Source organism: Typopeltis vanoorti, chromosome 15, assembly GCF_054136105.1.
Source record: "Typopeltis vanoorti isolate ZY-2024b chromosome 15, IOZ_Tvanoo_1.0, whole genome shotgun sequence".
Taxonomy (NCBI): Eukaryota; Metazoa; Arthropoda; class Arachnida; order Uropygi; family Thelyphonidae; genus Typopeltis; species Typopeltis vanoorti.
Genome location: NC_143563.1, coordinates 30949132 through 30966730, shown reverse-complemented (window position 1 = coordinate 30966730; position 17599 = coordinate 30949132). Strand labels below are relative to the sequence as shown.

The 17599-nt window shown below is 35.6% G+C and overlaps 1 protein-coding gene across 3 annotated transcripts in view; it reads right to left on the bottom strand.

The window, feature by feature from the left end:
• poe (E3 ubiquitin-protein ligase-like protein poe) overlaps window positions 1-17599 on the bottom strand; it is an 801929-nt gene that overhangs the window by 77260 nt on the left and 707070 nt on the right. For all 3 annotated transcript variants that reach the window (XM_090405892.1, XM_090405894.1, XM_090405895.1), the window contains 2 exons: window positions 9934-10275; window positions 2893-3116 (listed from right to left, as the gene is read on the bottom strand). In XM_090405892.1, coding sequence (XP_090262018.1) covers window positions 2893-3116; window positions 9934-10275 — 566 coding nt within the window. The remainder of the gene's footprint in view (window positions 1-2892; window positions 3117-9933; window positions 10276-17599) is intronic.

Sequence of the window (17599 nt, the reverse complement as noted above, 5' to 3'; positions counted from 1 at the left end):
AGCTCTTATAATACTTATATTGTGACTTTGTAGACTTCTGATAGATATGATAATTCCTGTAGGATAATAATCATTAATGCTAGATCTTGTAAAAATTCCAAATTGATAAGTCGGTTTAAAAAGGCCTTATATTAATCGTTTTATGCAAAATGCTTGCATAAAGCTGGGTAATTTCTCCACACAGCAAGAGCCATTCGTAAACTGCAAGCTGCCCATCGTGGTCCAAACATACAGCCGATCTTTAAAATTTCGATACCAAGGTCTTTTGCAATCATATTTAATTCTCGCTGATTTTTTGGTGATTGACGATATAATTTATCCATAAATATTTCAAAATGATTTATTTCTTTAATGTTTTTTTTATCGAATCGTCTAATGTTAATTGTAAACGATGAGTAATGCTATGCGAAATCACAATGTTGGGAAATCTTTGTAGAAGTTTGATTGGAACACCTGATTTGTTTCCTAACATTACACTAGCTCCATCAGAACAAAATGCAATGAGATGATTTTTTAAATATTGAAAGCTTACTTTTCACTTGGTTAGAATATAATAAATTTAGTTTAATCCTTTATCCAAGTGTGAGCAAACAAAGTTTGCGCCTGAAAGTATCTTCAGGACTGGGGTAAGGTGGTACAACACCAGGGCAACTCCTTGCAAAGGTGGAGCAAGCTAACATCACTCCTATCTAATTATAATGCAAAACACATCGCCTTGAGGATATGTCTAATGTTATGCATTAAGGGAAGGGCCACTACCCAGACTAGTTTCGACCTTTATTGAGGTCTCTTCAGTGGGAACCAGGCCCAAGTGGAGATACCAGCCAGAAGCATTAGCAAGATCATCTCTAGCTATGAGTTGCCAAATGGTGTGCCACCTTTTTAATAAATTACTCTGGATTTAGAGAAAGATGTTGAAAGTTTATTTTTCACTTGGTTAGAATACAATAAATTTAGTTTAATCCTTTATCCAAGTGTGAGCAAACACAGTTTGCGCCTGAAAGTATCTTCAGGACTGGGTTAAGGTGGTACAACACCAGGGCAACTCCTTGCAAAGGTGGAACAAGCTAACATCACTCCTATCTCAGTATTTCCCATAATGCAAAACACATCTCCTTGCGGATATGTCTAATGTTATGCATTAAGGGAAGGGCCACTACCCAGACGGTTTTGACCTTTATTGAGGTCTCTTCAGTGGGAGACAGGCCCAAGTGGAGACACCAGGCAGAAGCATTAGTAAGGTCATCTCTACCTATAGGAGTTGCCGGTGTTGTTGTACCACCTTACCCCAGTCCTGAAGATACTTTCAGGTGCAAACTTTGTTTGCTCACACTTGGATAAAGGATTAAACTAAATTTATTATAGTCTAACCAAGTGAAAAATAAACTTTCAACATCTTTCTCTAAATTCAGAGTAATTTATTAAAAAGGTGGCACACCATTTGGCAACTCCTATAAGTAGAGATGACCTTGCTAATGCTTCTGCCTGGTATCTCCACTTGGGCCTGGTTCCCACTGAAGAGACCTCAATAAAGGTTGAAATTAGTCTGGGTAGTGGCCCTTCCCTTAATGCATAACATTAGACATATCCGTGAGGAGATGTGTTTTGCATTATGGGAGATACTGAGATAGGAGTGATGTTAGCTTGCTCCACCTTTGCAAAAAGTTGCCCGGTGTTGTACCACCTTACCCCAGTCCTAAAGATACTTTCAGGCAGAAACTTTGTTTGCTCACACTTGGATAAAAGATTAAGCTAAATTTATTATAGTCTAACCAAGTGAAAAATAAACTTTCAGCCAATTTACGTTCTTGGCAGACTGCTTCAAGTACTCAGTGGTCCTACTTTGTGATTTTATTTTGTCCACAAGGTCACTATTGTGCTGTTGTTGCTCTTAGGCATTTCCACTTGACAATAACATCACTTACAGTTGATTGGAGCAGCTGCATCAGGTAAGAAATTTCCCGAAATGAGTTGCTGCAAAGGTGGCATCATATGATAGTGCCACATCAAAAGTCTCCAAGCTCTTCAAGTACAGCCCATTTTACTGTTAATATTTGTCTATAAAGATAGCAAGACCATGGTTTAATTTTATACCCATATGAGTCATGGCTGTGATATATAAAGCCAAATTCACCACTACTATGAAGAAGTGTCAATATATTTTCAGTCAGATAGTGTATTTTGTCTACTTTTTCAATATGCCTTTTGAATTTTTCACATTTGAGCTTCATAAATCTTTTATCTCCAAGTGCACAACCTATATTTAAATATTTAATAAATTTAAGCATAGATTAAGATTTGACTGTACTAGGTGCTAAATCATGTTTACAAACAAACAGTGAAACATACTATTTTCTCTTTAAATAAAGAACATCAGTTCTGCATCCAGAATTGATGTCCATTATCATATTTTGGTAGTGTGTCAACAAATACTGTTTGAGATGACACAAGTTTAGCATCACCAGCTAAATACAATGAACTCTGCTCTCATTATTTGGGATCTGCATTCTGAGTAAACTTTCTGAATTATGCAGCCAGAAACTATACAGATTTGGCATCAATGGCTTAGTATAATGATAGCTTTACTCCCATAGTCAACTGTAAAAGTTTCATAGTTCCATATTTCAGGTTGCATATCCCAATGCTTCCAAAAATATTTTGAAAGTTTTGGAAAGAAGGAGAGATTGATTCTGATTTCAAATTCCTTTTAATCTGATAGTCTGAAGCTGTTTCACTGAAATGCACAGAATATAAGTGCATTTCAGTGAAACTGAATGATGATACACAAAAAACACAGCAACACACCCACACCTGTACCTTGAAATGATTGACAGGAACAAAATCAACTAATTATTGTAATGTGACACAGAGATTCTATTGCTAAAAACTTACTTTATTGGTGGAGCATGAAGAGTTATGTATTGTAAAGCATCCTGAACAATTCCTGTTTCTACCATCAGTTCTTTTAGTTGATTTCCAATATTGTTTCTTTCGATTCCTCTTGTTAACATGCAAAAACATTCTAGATGAAGGTCATCATCATTTGTGTGCTCAAAATCAAATTTATTGAAATTGAGATAAGGCTTGAAATAGTCGATGAGTGTTTCCATTTTCTCCTTAAAAGGGAAAAATTATACCAAGTCAAAAGTAATTTAAAAAAATATTCATAGCAATACCTTGTTAATAATAATTATTATTATTCTCACACACACACACATAAAATTAACTCCCTTTTTATATTTTAGTATTGTGCTGAGTGTAATGGGGAAACAGATTTGTTTCTGGATGATAATGTAATTTTTTTCTTTTAATTTTCAGAAAGACTCATTAATAAAAATATACTTTATCGTTTATTGTTTAATGGAACAAATTACACTTTACAGCTATAATTGGAATATGATATTAAACTTTTCAAAATCTCTTGTTAAGTTAGTAACACAATACTAATTTAGCAGAACACTCATAGATTAACTTGGTAATTTCACACAAACTACAAAACATTAAATCTAGCTAATTATGTCACTCAAAAACCAAACTCTTATTTCATGCTACATTAAAATACATGGGGTGCTTAAGGGTCAAAGCTGTATAACTGAGAGGAGACCTCCACATAGCCTTTAAAGGAATGCGGAGAACCGACCAGGGCTTCTGACCTAATGTCCAATCCTCACCTTCTCGTGGTGCACCCTGTTGGGTATCTACTTTGATACTGAACGAACGAGGATTGGCTGGCAATTTGGGATTTAGCCGACCAAATTGTATTCTTATTGGTTAAACCAAAATAAAAAATGATAGTACAACATGACAAAATTTCATGCCGGCTGGGGCATCGCCCGGTTAAACAAGGCCCCCGTTGTTTTTGCCAGGGAACCAGGGCGAACAGCGAAAAGTCAGCTACTGGAACAAATCTGAAAACAAACCCCAACTCAACATCACCAGAGTTAAAGATCGGTACTATCAATGTAAGAAGCCTGAATGGCAAAGAAATGGAGCTAGCTGAGGAATTAGATAAGTACCAGATCGACATAATAGGGGTGACTGAAACAAAAAAGACCAAAACTGGTGAGATCTTTCTGAGCAATAAATACAACATGTTACATTCAGGCAATGACAATCAAGGAAAAGAAGGAGCAGCCATAGTATTCAACACAAAATACAAGGCTAATCTTCTTGAATGGCAGTCAGTCTCAAGTAGAGTAATGTGGGCAAATATGAGAATGGGGAACTGGACAATGAGACTTATTTGTGCCTATGGTCCCACAGAAGGTTCTACTAAGGTAGAAGTGGAGAAATTTTTTGAGGCTTTAGAAAAAGCAATTGACACAATGAAAAAGGAAAAGTTGGTCCTTGTTGGGGATCTAAATAGCAGAGTAGGAAATGATTGTGAGACATACAAAAATATTTTGGGTAAATTTGGAGAAAAGAGCAAAGCTAATAATAATGGCAAATACCTGTTGGATTTCTGCTCAGGACATGGACTGGTTATTACTAACACCATGTTCCAACATAAAAATGTGCACAAATTCACATGGAGAGAAGAGGCTAGGAATAAGAAAGTCTCATTGACTATGTTATTGTTGATAGTGATGTTTTCTCCCTGGTGCAGGACACCAGAGTGTACAGAGGATTTGAAATTGGAAGTGATCACTATTTAGTCTTGAGCAGGATAAAATTGAATTTCATATTGAAAAGAATAACATGTAAGAAAGTTTTAAAGCGAATAAAAGTTGAGCAGCTCTCAGATGTGAACTGTAGACTAAAATACAGAAAGATTATTGAAAAGAAAATGAAAGAGTTTGAGAACAGGAATCAAACCTTGGAGATTCAGTGGCAAACTCTGAAGAAAACATTGATTGATTCTGCCAGAGAGGCATGTGGTGAGGTTGTCTGTAAGGATAAAAAAATCAGAACTCCCTGGTGGACACACGAAGTTAAAGAGGCAGTGAAGGAAAAGAAGAAAGCATATCAAACGTTCCTGGCAAATAAGTCAGCTTTTACTCTTACAGAATACAGAGACAAATGCAAGAAAGCTAAACAGTGTGTAAAACTAGCTAAACAAAAGTCATGGGAGGACTTTGGCAAGAATATAGAAAATAAATATCAAGAAGGTGGCAAAATATTCTGGAGGTTGTTGAAGAAGCTTAGGAATGGAGGAAAGAGTGCTGTAAAAGGAATTAGAGATGATAAAGGTGACATGAAAACAGGAGAAAAAGATATCCTTGAAGTATGGAGTAATTACTTTGAAAAACTGCTAAATGAAACAAGCAGTGATGACAGCACAGTGATAAAAAAACACTGACCAGGCATGCAGTCAGGAATACATATCCATACTTAAAGTAGAAAAAGCCATCAAAGGCTTGAAATGTGGAAAGGCAGCAGGAGTAGATGATATTCGACCAGAAATGCTGAAGTATGGTGGTATAAGAGTCTTACAGTGGCTGCACTGCATAGTTCAGAAAGCCTGGTCAGAGGGATGAATTCCCAATGATTGGAGTAGAGCTCTCATAGTACCCATATATAAAAAGGGAAATAAAACTGAATGTGAGAATTACAGAGGTATTTCCCTACTGAGTGTTCCTGGCAAGATCTATGCAAGTATACTTGAGAAACGGTTGAGAAGAATTGTGGAAGAAAAGCTTGGTGAAGAACAAGCTGGATTCAGGCCAAATAGAGGCTGTCAGGGTCAGATCTTCACTTTACGACAAATAGTCGAGAAAGCATGGGAATATAACAAAGATCTGTATTTAAGTTTTGTCGATTTGGAAAAGGCATATGACAAGGTGCCAAGAGAGAAGCTATTCAATACGCTGCAGTTGTATGGTGTCAATGGGGCATTATATCAAGCAATACTTAGTCTTTATTTGAGTTGTAAGTCAGCAGTTAGAATTGAAGGAAGTACAGGAAGATGGTTTAATGTTAAATCTGGTGTGAGACAAGGATGTACATTATCCCCTCTGTTATTCATTATCTATATAGATCACATTATGAAGGAATGTGGTATTAAACCTGATATCAAAATTGGAGATGTTAATGTCAGCTCTTTGCTTTATGCGGATGATGTTATACTTCTAAATAAATCCGCTACAAGTCTGCAAGATTCTCTGACTAAATTGAATAGCTGTTGTAATATGGTATGAAGGTCAGCAATAAAAAGACAAAGACAATGAAAATAGGCAGAATCATTGAAAATGTCAACTGTGTTGTGAATGGAGAACCTGTGGAACAAGTAAAACATTTCAGCTACTTAGGCACGATTTTTACTGAAGATGGTAAATTAAATATAGAAATAGACAACAGAATCAGCAAAGCTGGTATGGTGGGAAGTCAATTGAATAAATTCATATGGAATAAGAAAGAAATTAGTCGGATCACTAAATTAGCTGTATACAAGACAGTGTTCAAACCAGTTTTAACTTATGGATCTGAGAGCTGGGTCAGAAGTAAAACACTTGACCAAAGACTAGAGACCGCAGATATGAGAGTCCTTAGAAAGATTAGAGGCATGAACAGATGGCATCAATGGCAATATCATATTAAAAATGAGGATATTAGGAAAGAACTTGACATTGTCAGCATCCAGGAATGCGTTAGCAGAGCTAATCTCAGGTGGTATGGTCACTTAAATAGAATGGGAGAGGAAAGATTAGCAAAACAAGTGTTCTCTGCCAGGTTGGCAGGAAAACGACCCAGAGGAAGACCAAGATATAGGTGGATTGATACGGTACAAAGTGCCTTAGACGATAGAAATATAAGATCTGATAATGTTGGAGTCTTGACAAGTAACAGACTGATTTGGAGGAAAATTGTAGATAGGAAGTTAGTAATGATGTAATTTTTTCATATAGTACTGTCATATCCTGTACACCCCTTGAGGGTAGATGGCAGGAATTTGATGATGATGATGATTAAAATACATTTCACAATCCGTTACTATTCTGATAAAATTCATCTACAAAATTTCTAATATAATCTCAGTCGCATGCAGCTAAAGTTTCACTCTTGATATTCCTTTGTTTATCAGAATTACTCATCTCAAATTTCAAATCCTTATTATAGTCCACTATGAATTGTCCACTAAATATGATCTAACACTAAATTCTGTCTCATTCAAACATAGTAATGATCTTTACGTTACCCAATCTTTTTCTTCCGAAGGTCTGTTAATGGGCACATGTTGTTTCGGGTCCTCCTTCGATCGGTTGCTTCAGCAATGGGCGTACGACTACGTCGTCCGTTTTACATTCTTCCCGGACTCAAACTTCTCACTGCCTCAATACAGCGTATTCTCTGCTCCTACTTGAGTGGGACATCTCTCTCGCTCGTCCCTACTCCGTCCGCTAGTCAGGAATCCTCGAAGTGAAATCGGGAACAACCAGAAAAAAGCCTCGCATTATCGCACACATTCGCTTATATTTCGTCCCTTCTTTCCCATACGACCCTTCGTCTTCATGCCCCTAAGGTGATCCTCCAAGTCCTAGCTGCAGTTAGGTGTTGTATTCCAGGAATCCTGCTTGTGTCAAATTCCTCGTACGTTGTAGCTGGCGGCATTACGGCCAATACGTGCGTATGTGACTCGACCTTTGCACTCGTACTCTTAACTTCTTTGGCGACTTATTAAGTTTAAGACAGCTTAATGGGACAAGATTATAATACAATTTCCTTATTAAAATTCATTAATCCTATAATCCTTCGGTTTAACTTTCAACTACAAGATTTTTCTAGTGCGATTTACATGCTATTACAAAAATTCCTTTGCAACAAAATTCAGAATTGTGTGCTGTCAACCAGGTATTATCTGAGTTAGCCAAATTCTTATGTTAGACTCTGAATGAATAATTTCTCAAAAAAATCGTCCATTCAGGATCTAACATTATTCCATTACGTAGAAAGATTACTTAAGCTAGTTAAATATTGACGGTAAAATTCTAGAGAAAAAGAACGTTATAATATGATTAAAGCAGTATACCATTTCTAGGAATTAGATAGACAAAGCTTAGAAGAATGACTCACAATTTTTAACGATAATTGTAGCGTAATCCAAGGCCAAGATTAAAGGAAGTTTCCACAAGCGTATCATGTGCACATGGCACATGATAAGTAGGCAGAAAAGAGTAGAAATCCTCTACCGAGAGATATTGCGTTGAGCGCTATCGATGAGTTAGGGGAGAAGAAAATTAAGGAAGGTGCCGATAGAGTGTGGAGATATAAAAGACCCTCCCCACACACACACGGGGCTTTTTTCTGGTGTTTTTGGTTTTGGTGTGTGGACTTCGCAAGTGGAGGGATGGTTCGAGAGCGTGAGGGGGAATCTCTGCCCTAATGCCTGGCAGACGGAAACGGTAGATGCCGCATATCGACAGGAAAGGTTATGCATCGCAAGGTCCGAGGTGAATCACATTACTCCAGAAGAAAAGGGTAGCCTGCGTAGAGGCCTCAGAATCTAGGTAAAAGGGCAACACGTACGAAAGAGTGACTTTACCCCAAGAATCCTATTGAAAGGAAGGCATAACCGACTGAAATGAATGGGCCAGCATATAATCAAGGAATTCCAGGTACCTATCCCAGCACAAAGAAATCAATTTGAGGGTCAAAGGACGAGTAAAGAGAGGAACAAGCACAGGAGATAACTATAATATGGTATCATGAAATTTTATTGTTAAATAGTGTAAATGAATGATATGTGAATCAAGATCTAAGGACTTAACAAAGATAAAACTTAGGACTGTAGCAAATTATAAGTTGTGAGAATAGACAAGTGTAACTTAAAGAGTGTTAACCTTAGGATGTGTAAATACAAGGTGATAATGTATGTTTACTAGGTTTTAATTAAGAGAGTTATGAAGATCTTATGTGTGAAGTGATATAGAACAGCTCTATTGTTAATCTTACGTGAGTTATGAGAATTTACTGTTCGTATTTGATAACTATGATAGCACATAAATTTGTAGTTTAGAAATAATCTTTCCCAGACTTCTATGAACTGTATATATGTTAGAATGTTAAATAAATCTTTTGCTTACTCTGATTCAGTTGTTTTTTAGTATTATCCGATGCACCACTTGCTAAATATGCGAACCTAAGCGGGAGATTTCAGTAGCGTATCTACGGTCACGATTGCACAGTTGTTAGTCATTGAGGTATAGCTGGGTGTTCACTTCTTGTTTAAGATTTTTTCCTTTAAACTAATTGTCCTAAGTGGTGCAGCAAAAACAAATAAATGTCTTAGGATTTTATGAGAAGAAAAACCTCAGAAGCTTTGTTACATTTGGATTTTGGCTCTATCCCAGAGCAATTCCCTTTGTACTTAGATAGTACCACGTGACACCAAGGGGCAAATAACCGTAAAGAGCATAGATATCAAAGTTATTAAGAAAAGGTGACACAACACACTGCCTGAGAGCATGGTGTCTGCAGAGAATTTGAATCTGTTTAAAGCATGATATGATGTGTATGACAAAAGGGACTTCCTAGGTGAGTCTGTAACTCCATGGGTTCTTAGGATAATAATAATAAGAAGAATAAAGATATGCCTGTTTGTTTTTAGTTTTGATGCTAATGAATTTGAGATTATACCCATTAAGTCATGTTATCATGTAATTAGAGCCTCCATTTATACATTTCAAGTTTCTGATGACTTTTCTATCTCAAGTATTGATTGGTACTTTCATAAAATTCAGTATTTACTTAGCAAGTTTTAGAACATTATCTTCTGCATATTTCGATAAAATGCTAAAATTGTAATTTAAGGAATGTACTGTACATATGGTTTCTACATTCTTTTTTATTATAAAAAAACCTTCTTATCCAATAAATTTAAACATTTTAAATCAACTCATAAATAATTTTAAATTAGCAATGACACACTCTGCATAAAAATATTGGATTATTAAAAACAAAATAAATAAATAAATAGCAAATTCTAGATTAAATTACCTGATTGGCATAAGTAAGAAATGGAATGACACGCATTAAAAGTTGCTGAAGTCCTGAACTTCCTCGAACAGTGGGGCTATTAACAGCAGCAAGAAGGAAAGTGATATCTTGTTTTTCACCACAAGTAGAACAAAACTCAGCATAATTGCATGGATCTTTTCCTGCTGCTTCAACTAACACTGTTTCCATAATTTGTAATAACTGCTCAGTAACCGTTGGTCCGCCTGTTGGGCCTTGGAGAAGATCTTGACTTTCTGAGCTGAGTGTCAGATTTAATGTGTGTAACATGATCCGTATCGTTCCCATAGCTGGTTCAATAAGTTTTTGTCTATTGCTTTTTACCTAAAATGAAAAATAATAAAGTATTTTAAATAACTGAACAAAGGCACTAATTTGTGAGAGAAAAAAAAGAAAAAGGAAAAAAAAAAAAAAGAACTATTTCCTTTCTTTATTAATCAAGATATTTTTTTTTATCGCTCTACAAATGTGAAAGGGTATATCCCACATATGGTTAAAAATATGATAACTTGTAGGATATCTTGATAGCTTATACTAAAAAAAATAAGCAGTAGATGTAAAAATGCATATAGTATTTGAGATGAATATGTATTATTAAGTTCAATATTTAGCAGCATTGTAGAACTAATCCAAAGCTAGTTTTTGCTTCGTTACCATAATCTTAAAATGTATTAGGTTTTGATAGAGCTAAGTTAAGACAGACAGACATCACATAGTGCAGTTCAATGTGCAATATCATTTAACGACAATTCTACATATGACAGTTTATATTTTGGGAATCAGCCAGTTAATATAAGTTTTTTCAAATTGAAGTATTTTATATACATTGATAGCAGTTTTCCAGATCATTCTAGCCAAGTGCTGCCATATTTTTCAGAAGTTACTAGTGATTTGCCATTCATTGTCTTTGGTGGCCAAGTGGATAGTATTCCTTCTCTACAACTAACAGGCTGCAGGTTTGAATCTCACAGTGGGCTTTATGTCAGGTATTAATTAATCTCTCACTAACGTCCTTAGTGGGAGATTAATTTTATCACCTGGTGTAAGACAACGACTTCACTTATTGAAGCCTAAAATGCAATGAAAACATTATATTTTTGGTCTCTAAAGCAAGGTTTCTGGATTCCATAAACTATACAAAAAATATAAAATTGTTGAAAAATCCTTACTTCTGGGGCTAGATTAGAACTTTTCAGTCACCCCTATTATGTCGATCTGGTACTTATCTAATTCCTCAGCTAGCTCCATTTCTTTGCCATTCAGGCTTCTTATGTTGATAGTATCGATCTTTAACTCTGGTGATGTTGAGTTGGGGTTTGTTTTCAGATTTGTTCCAGTAGCTGACTTTTCGCTGTTCGCCCTGGTTCCCTGGCGAAAACAACGGGGGCCTTGTTTAACCGGGCAACGCCCCAGCCAGCATGAAATTTTGTCATGTTGTACCATCATTTTTTATTTTGGTTTAACCAATAAGAATACAATTTGGTCGGCTAAATCCCAAATTGCCAGCCCATCCTCGTTGCACCACGAGAAGGTGAGGATTGGACATTAGGTCAGAAGCCCTGGTCGGTTCTCCACATTCCTTTAAAGGCTATGTGGAGGTCTCCTCTCAGTTATACAGCTTTGACCCTTAAGCACCCCTTAATATTATCTAGGGTTCACAATATCACAAAATTAAATTTATTCACTACTAGCAACAAGTCCACAGTTTGTTAATCCAAAGGGTGCAGCACTTTCTAAAAAAAGTTAAGATCACTGTTTTCAATAAGTTTCCCAAAGTGAACTGCCTATTACTCTACACACACACACACACATTTGTTTATAAGATTTTTTTTTTGAGGAATTAAGATGTTCACAATTGAAGATTATATGGGGCTTTTCTGGGAAATTCTGTACTTTTGAATTATTGCACCAATAAGCACTACCAGTTGCATAGTTCATATGCTGTAATCTAGCAGCAACACTGGGAAATAGCCTACCAAAACATGATATTTTGCTTAGTTTTTTTATTATGTCCATTTGTGTCAATACATGTTCAGTGCATCTGGAGATTTTTTGTTGTGTTTAAAATGAGCAATTTTCATGTTCAATGAATTTGTGTGAAGTTTTGCATCAAATTGGAAAAATTTTTAACAAAGACATTTGAAATGTTAAAAATAGCATTTGGGAATGAGGCTTTAGGCTGGACTCAAACGTATGAGTGGTGGAAACATTTCAAAAAATGGCCGAACTGCAGTTGACGGTGCCATTCAGGACGACCATCAACATCGAAAACTGACAAAAAAATGTTGCAAAAGTTTGTGAAGTCATCTGTTCTAACCTCCATTTACCTGTTCGTGAGGTAGCTGAAGTACACATATCAAAAACTGTCTGTCATGAGATTCTTAAGCAAAATTTAGGCATGCATCACACTGCAACCAAATTTGTGCCTTGCCTTTTGACTGATGATCAAAAAACAAATTCAAGTTGATGCAAGTCAAGAGCTTTTCAGTCTAGCTTACAAGGATGAATGACAACTTTTTAAAATACATCATTACTAGGGATGAGACATGAATTTATGCTATGATGTAGAAACAAAAGCTTAATTGTCACAGTGGATGTCAAATGGGTCACCATGACCCCCCCCCCCCCCCAAAAAAAGAGACAAGTGCAATCGAACGTAAAAGTGACGATTACAGTTTTTGTTCAATTCTGAGGACAGTGTTCACCATGAATTTCTTCCACAAAGCAAGACAGTGAAGAAGGAGGTAATGCATATTATCTTGAGGTAATGCAACATCTTCCTGCGGCTATCAAAAAAAACAACAGCTGACGCTTGCGGGGAAACTGATGGATGCTTCATTATGATAATGCACCTGCACATACATCATTACTAACCCGCCAATTTTCAGCGAAAAATGAAACAACTATCATTTCACAGCTAGCTTACTCACCTGACCTCACACTACCACACATTTTTTAATTCCCCAAATTGAAATTGATGTTGAAAGGCCTATGTTTTGAATTGACTGACTCAATAAAAAAATTTTTAAAAAAATCGCTAGCAGAACTGTGCGGTATCCCAAAAGTAGCATTCTAGAAGTGTTTCAAAAGATGGAAGACATGCTGGCAGTGGTGTATAAAAAGTGGAGGAGAGTCCTTTGAAGGAAATTTTCTGAAGAAGAGAAGAGAGAAAAGGCTGAATAGCTTCTAAGTTAGGAAAATTTTTATTTAAAAATTTCAGGAATTTCCTGGACAAGCCTTGTATACCTAGTTCATCTTAATTCATTAGTTAATTGAAACCATGATAGGTATTTATGTAATTATACAAACATACCATCAGTCATACCTTTCATTGAATTCATTCATTTATGCTACTTGCATTCGATTTCCAGAGTAATGAGTGCAAGTGGTATCCTACATGACCCTTTCAGAAGTTTGTATGTCTCTATCATATCACTGCTCTTTCTCCTGTTTGACAATGTCTGCAGCCTACAAATTCTCAATTTTTCCTCATAATCTATTCTATATCCTGATATCATCTTTAATACTCTCCTTTGTACCCTTTCTACTGTATCTGCATCATCTCCACAGAAACCAGTGGACCACATCTCTGTACAATAGTCCAGATGGGGCTGTATCGAGGCCGTGTCAAGAGGCAAAAAGTCCAAGATCCCCAAGGATGGAAAAAATGCCTGCTCAGTTTCTTCTAGCATGTTTCCACCAACATAATATACCATTGGATATCTCATTACACCAAAGTATATAACTTTACATTTATTAACATTGAATTGACAACCATTTTCAGATGCCTGCAATTCCAGATTATTCAAATCATTCTACAAATACTGCATAACCAGTTTGTATTCCTGATTTCCCCACTTTACTTTTCATCATCAGCAACTGCTGTTTTCAAATCTTTCCTAGTGTTATTAATGTAAAGATTATATAACAATGGACCAACAACTGATCTCTAGGGTGCATCACTGGTCACCTTAAATTTTGCAGACTCACATCCAATCCCTCATACACAATTTTTTGATATCTGTCAGTTAACCATCCTCTTATTCATGCTAATATTTTATCATTCAAATGCACATCCTCCACTTATATAATAACAGCCTTCCATGCTGTATCCTATCAAAAGCTTTTCCAAAGTCCAGAAGGAACATGATGTATCTGTTTCCATTATCTAACTCCATAACATTATAAAATGTGAGCATGTTATCAAACATGACCTTCCCTTAGTAAGTATATGATCTCTTACTAATTCTTCCAAAATCTTCACTACTATTCAGAGATATTGATAAGAAAACAGATACATTAGTCTTTGTACCACCTTTGTGCAATGGAATTATCATACATTCTTTCTGCTCCTCTGAAATCTTCCCTATGCTGAGACTCAAATTATACAGCCAGGTGAAAGGCGCAGCTAGTTCAGCTGAACAGTCCTTTAGCATTCATGCTGGTACCTGATCAGCTCCAATTACGAATTGTTAATCAGTTTATGCAATAGCTCTGGCACCTCCTCTTCACACACCTAAGTTTCTTCATCCAGTATAGAGGCAGTACTGTAATAGCTTTTAGCAAATTGGGCACTATTAACTGATACTCATTTCTTTTCATACTCAAACCTATCTTTTCATAGAATAGTTGTAACTAAACTGGCCCTTATAAATTTCAATACTGACATCTTCTAACATGTTTCTGCCAACATAAGCAACATAGATGAAACTGCATATCCATTTCACTTCACACTGTTTATGCATTTCACATCCACCTTGAATTTAGGGAGACATTCTGATATTGCATCACTGATGGTTTTTTTTTTAATATTTTCACACCCAATATCCTCTCCATCTAGCAAATGATCACATGGGATTAAATTTAGTATTCTCCTCAGATGGTCATAATTTCCTATTTTGTAGTTCAACATGTAACCTATTCTAAATGGAATATCCATACACTTAGCCACTTTCTGGGTCCCTACTGAATGATCATTATCACCAACTAGAGGCAGAACAGTCACATTTTTAATTGAAACCTCCTTTGACACTGTAATCAGGTCTAATACTCTTTGACATTGAGTTCCTTCTCTCACATGCTGCCTAAGGAAGTTGTTGCATAACAGCTCAATAAATTCGGCTTCCTTCTTCTCATATTTCACTGCCCAATCAATGTTGGGATAATAAAAGTCACCCATGATGATTAATTGTTTAGAAATCATTAGATTTATTTGGCAATGCATTTCATCATCACCAGCAACTGATCTATTAGGTCTGTATCAACACTCCATGTACCTGATCTTATTAGACTCCACCTCACACCATATAGTTTTAAGTTGACTGCTACATGGAAAATTGTTACTAATATTGCAATCATAGCTTTCTAAATCATCTAATATCATTAGCATCACACTCCCTCCTTCTTAAAAATACTCTACCTTTTATATTCGATACCTATTAGTATATCTACTTCTAAGAGCCGATCTCTGAGGCCACAACCTATTCACGAAGGCAACAAAACTTAATCCCTCCCCTCTGTTTCTGACATTTGTGTGCAGACACTCCATGCTTTTCTGTATACTCACTTCTGTAGTCTGCATGATGCAGTTAGACAACTTTCAAATGTCTATTCATATCTAATGTTTCATTTATACAAACATTCTTACATTCATATCTAATGTTTCACTTACACAAACCTCCTTACACATACTTAAAAAATCCAAACCAGATGAGCACATAATGATCTTTTCATCATAATCACCTCAATGATTCAGCATATTCATATCAATAATATAATTGCATAACTTAGTCACTCTTATGCATAAATTCTAACCATTCCTCCCATCATAATCTAGTTTCCCTGACTCTCCAATATTAGGTCTCATACCAATAAATAATTTCTTTAGACTCCTGATACAAAATGCATTCAATTGCAGGCTGTCCCTCTCATATAAATCCATCCTTCCTCCACACATCCAAAAATTTGCAATCATTCTTTGTACACAGCCTACATATTTAATTGTTTGTCATCAGAGCCCTTCTTAATTCATTGCTATCATATCTAGGTATTTTCACTTTCTCAATCTTGCTTCTTCCAGTATGGTGTTTCACTAGTCAAATTATTTGTTTCTACTAGAACTGTTATCTCTTTCACTATTCTGCTTTTCAATTCCATTAGTTAATTTTTTTATTTTATTTTAGACTCTGAAAACCCAAAGTAATAATGCAGTCAATTGCATTTTATAACTGAATCTCCATACTATATAATATCCTTTTTTATAATTGACTTTACTACCTGATTGTTACATAACATCTTACCTGATTCAATGCTCTGTTGTCTCTCCTTTTGCTGCTTACCTTTCTTGTCCTTCTGATGCCTCTCTATTCCCTTTGTCCAATTACCTTGTCACCCATCTAATAATTTGTTTCAGTTTTAATATTTCCAAAGGTAAGTTATTCTAGATATCCTCATTAGGTTTTAAAATGACATGCTTCTGTTCATTAGGATAAGCCATATTCTTCTTTACAATTTTACTATTCGGGCTAGCATTCCTCTTGTTGCAGCTCTATTGTTTATCTACAGGATTATTGTTACATAATATCTTACTTGATTCCATGCTTTGTTGTTTCTCTTTTCAATATTTATCTTTTGTTCATATGAGTTTTTGGCTATTTTTAAGAACTACTTCAATCTTATAGTATTCCAACAAAACATAAAATATCCAAAATGCAATAAATAACAAAAATCAGCAGTAATATACTATAAAGCACTAATTATTTGAAGACAAAAATAACCAAATATCACAGGAGCATTAAATAAGCTGACCTTTCCTTCTAAATGAATCAGAAAGACAGAAGATGTAACATACCTATTCAAATGAAGACTGGATGAAAGTTATAAAGTCCTCAAACTGAAAGAGTCTTCCATTTAAAGTGAACAATATGAAGAGAGAGAGAAACTATTAGCTACAAGAGCTTTGGAAGAAGCAATTACCAACAGAAAAACAATTGCTGATGGACATGCCATCAAATGGCTACAAAAGTGATGTTAAGAGGATTTTTGGCTTTCTTTTCAAATTCAATTTCTAGGAAACTTTGAATGACTTATGCATTTCTCAGAGGAAAACTCGCAAAAATTATCAATGGACAGAGACTTTGTTAGCACCAGTCATTCATGACACCTATATGCAATTCCATGTATGATCACTATTGCTAAGAAAAAAAAAAGAATATGATGGATCAGTGGCCTTATGGACTTCCAATTCTTCAAGTTCCTGGTCTACGATGATGTTATTTACACTGATTGATTTCAGTTCTTCCAGTATGCTTATACCCTAGATTTCAAAAATATCTTATAGTATCTTTATATTTTGAGACATGCTTGTGATGAGCACAAACAAAATGGTATGGCTGTAATTTTTGCCAGACAATAAAATCAACATTTCAAGAAATTTACAACCAGAGCAGATCAAGTCCATTTATTTATTTTTTGCATAGATCACATTTTTGGACAGAGAATGTTAACTTTCTTCATTTTACTTTCATTTCATCAGTCTGAAAGTTCTAGCTCGGCAGCCTATATGGCCAAGACTGATCAAACAGCAATGCTCACAATATGAAACAACACTGTTACAGATGGAGATACAGAAGATGACAACCTCAAAAAG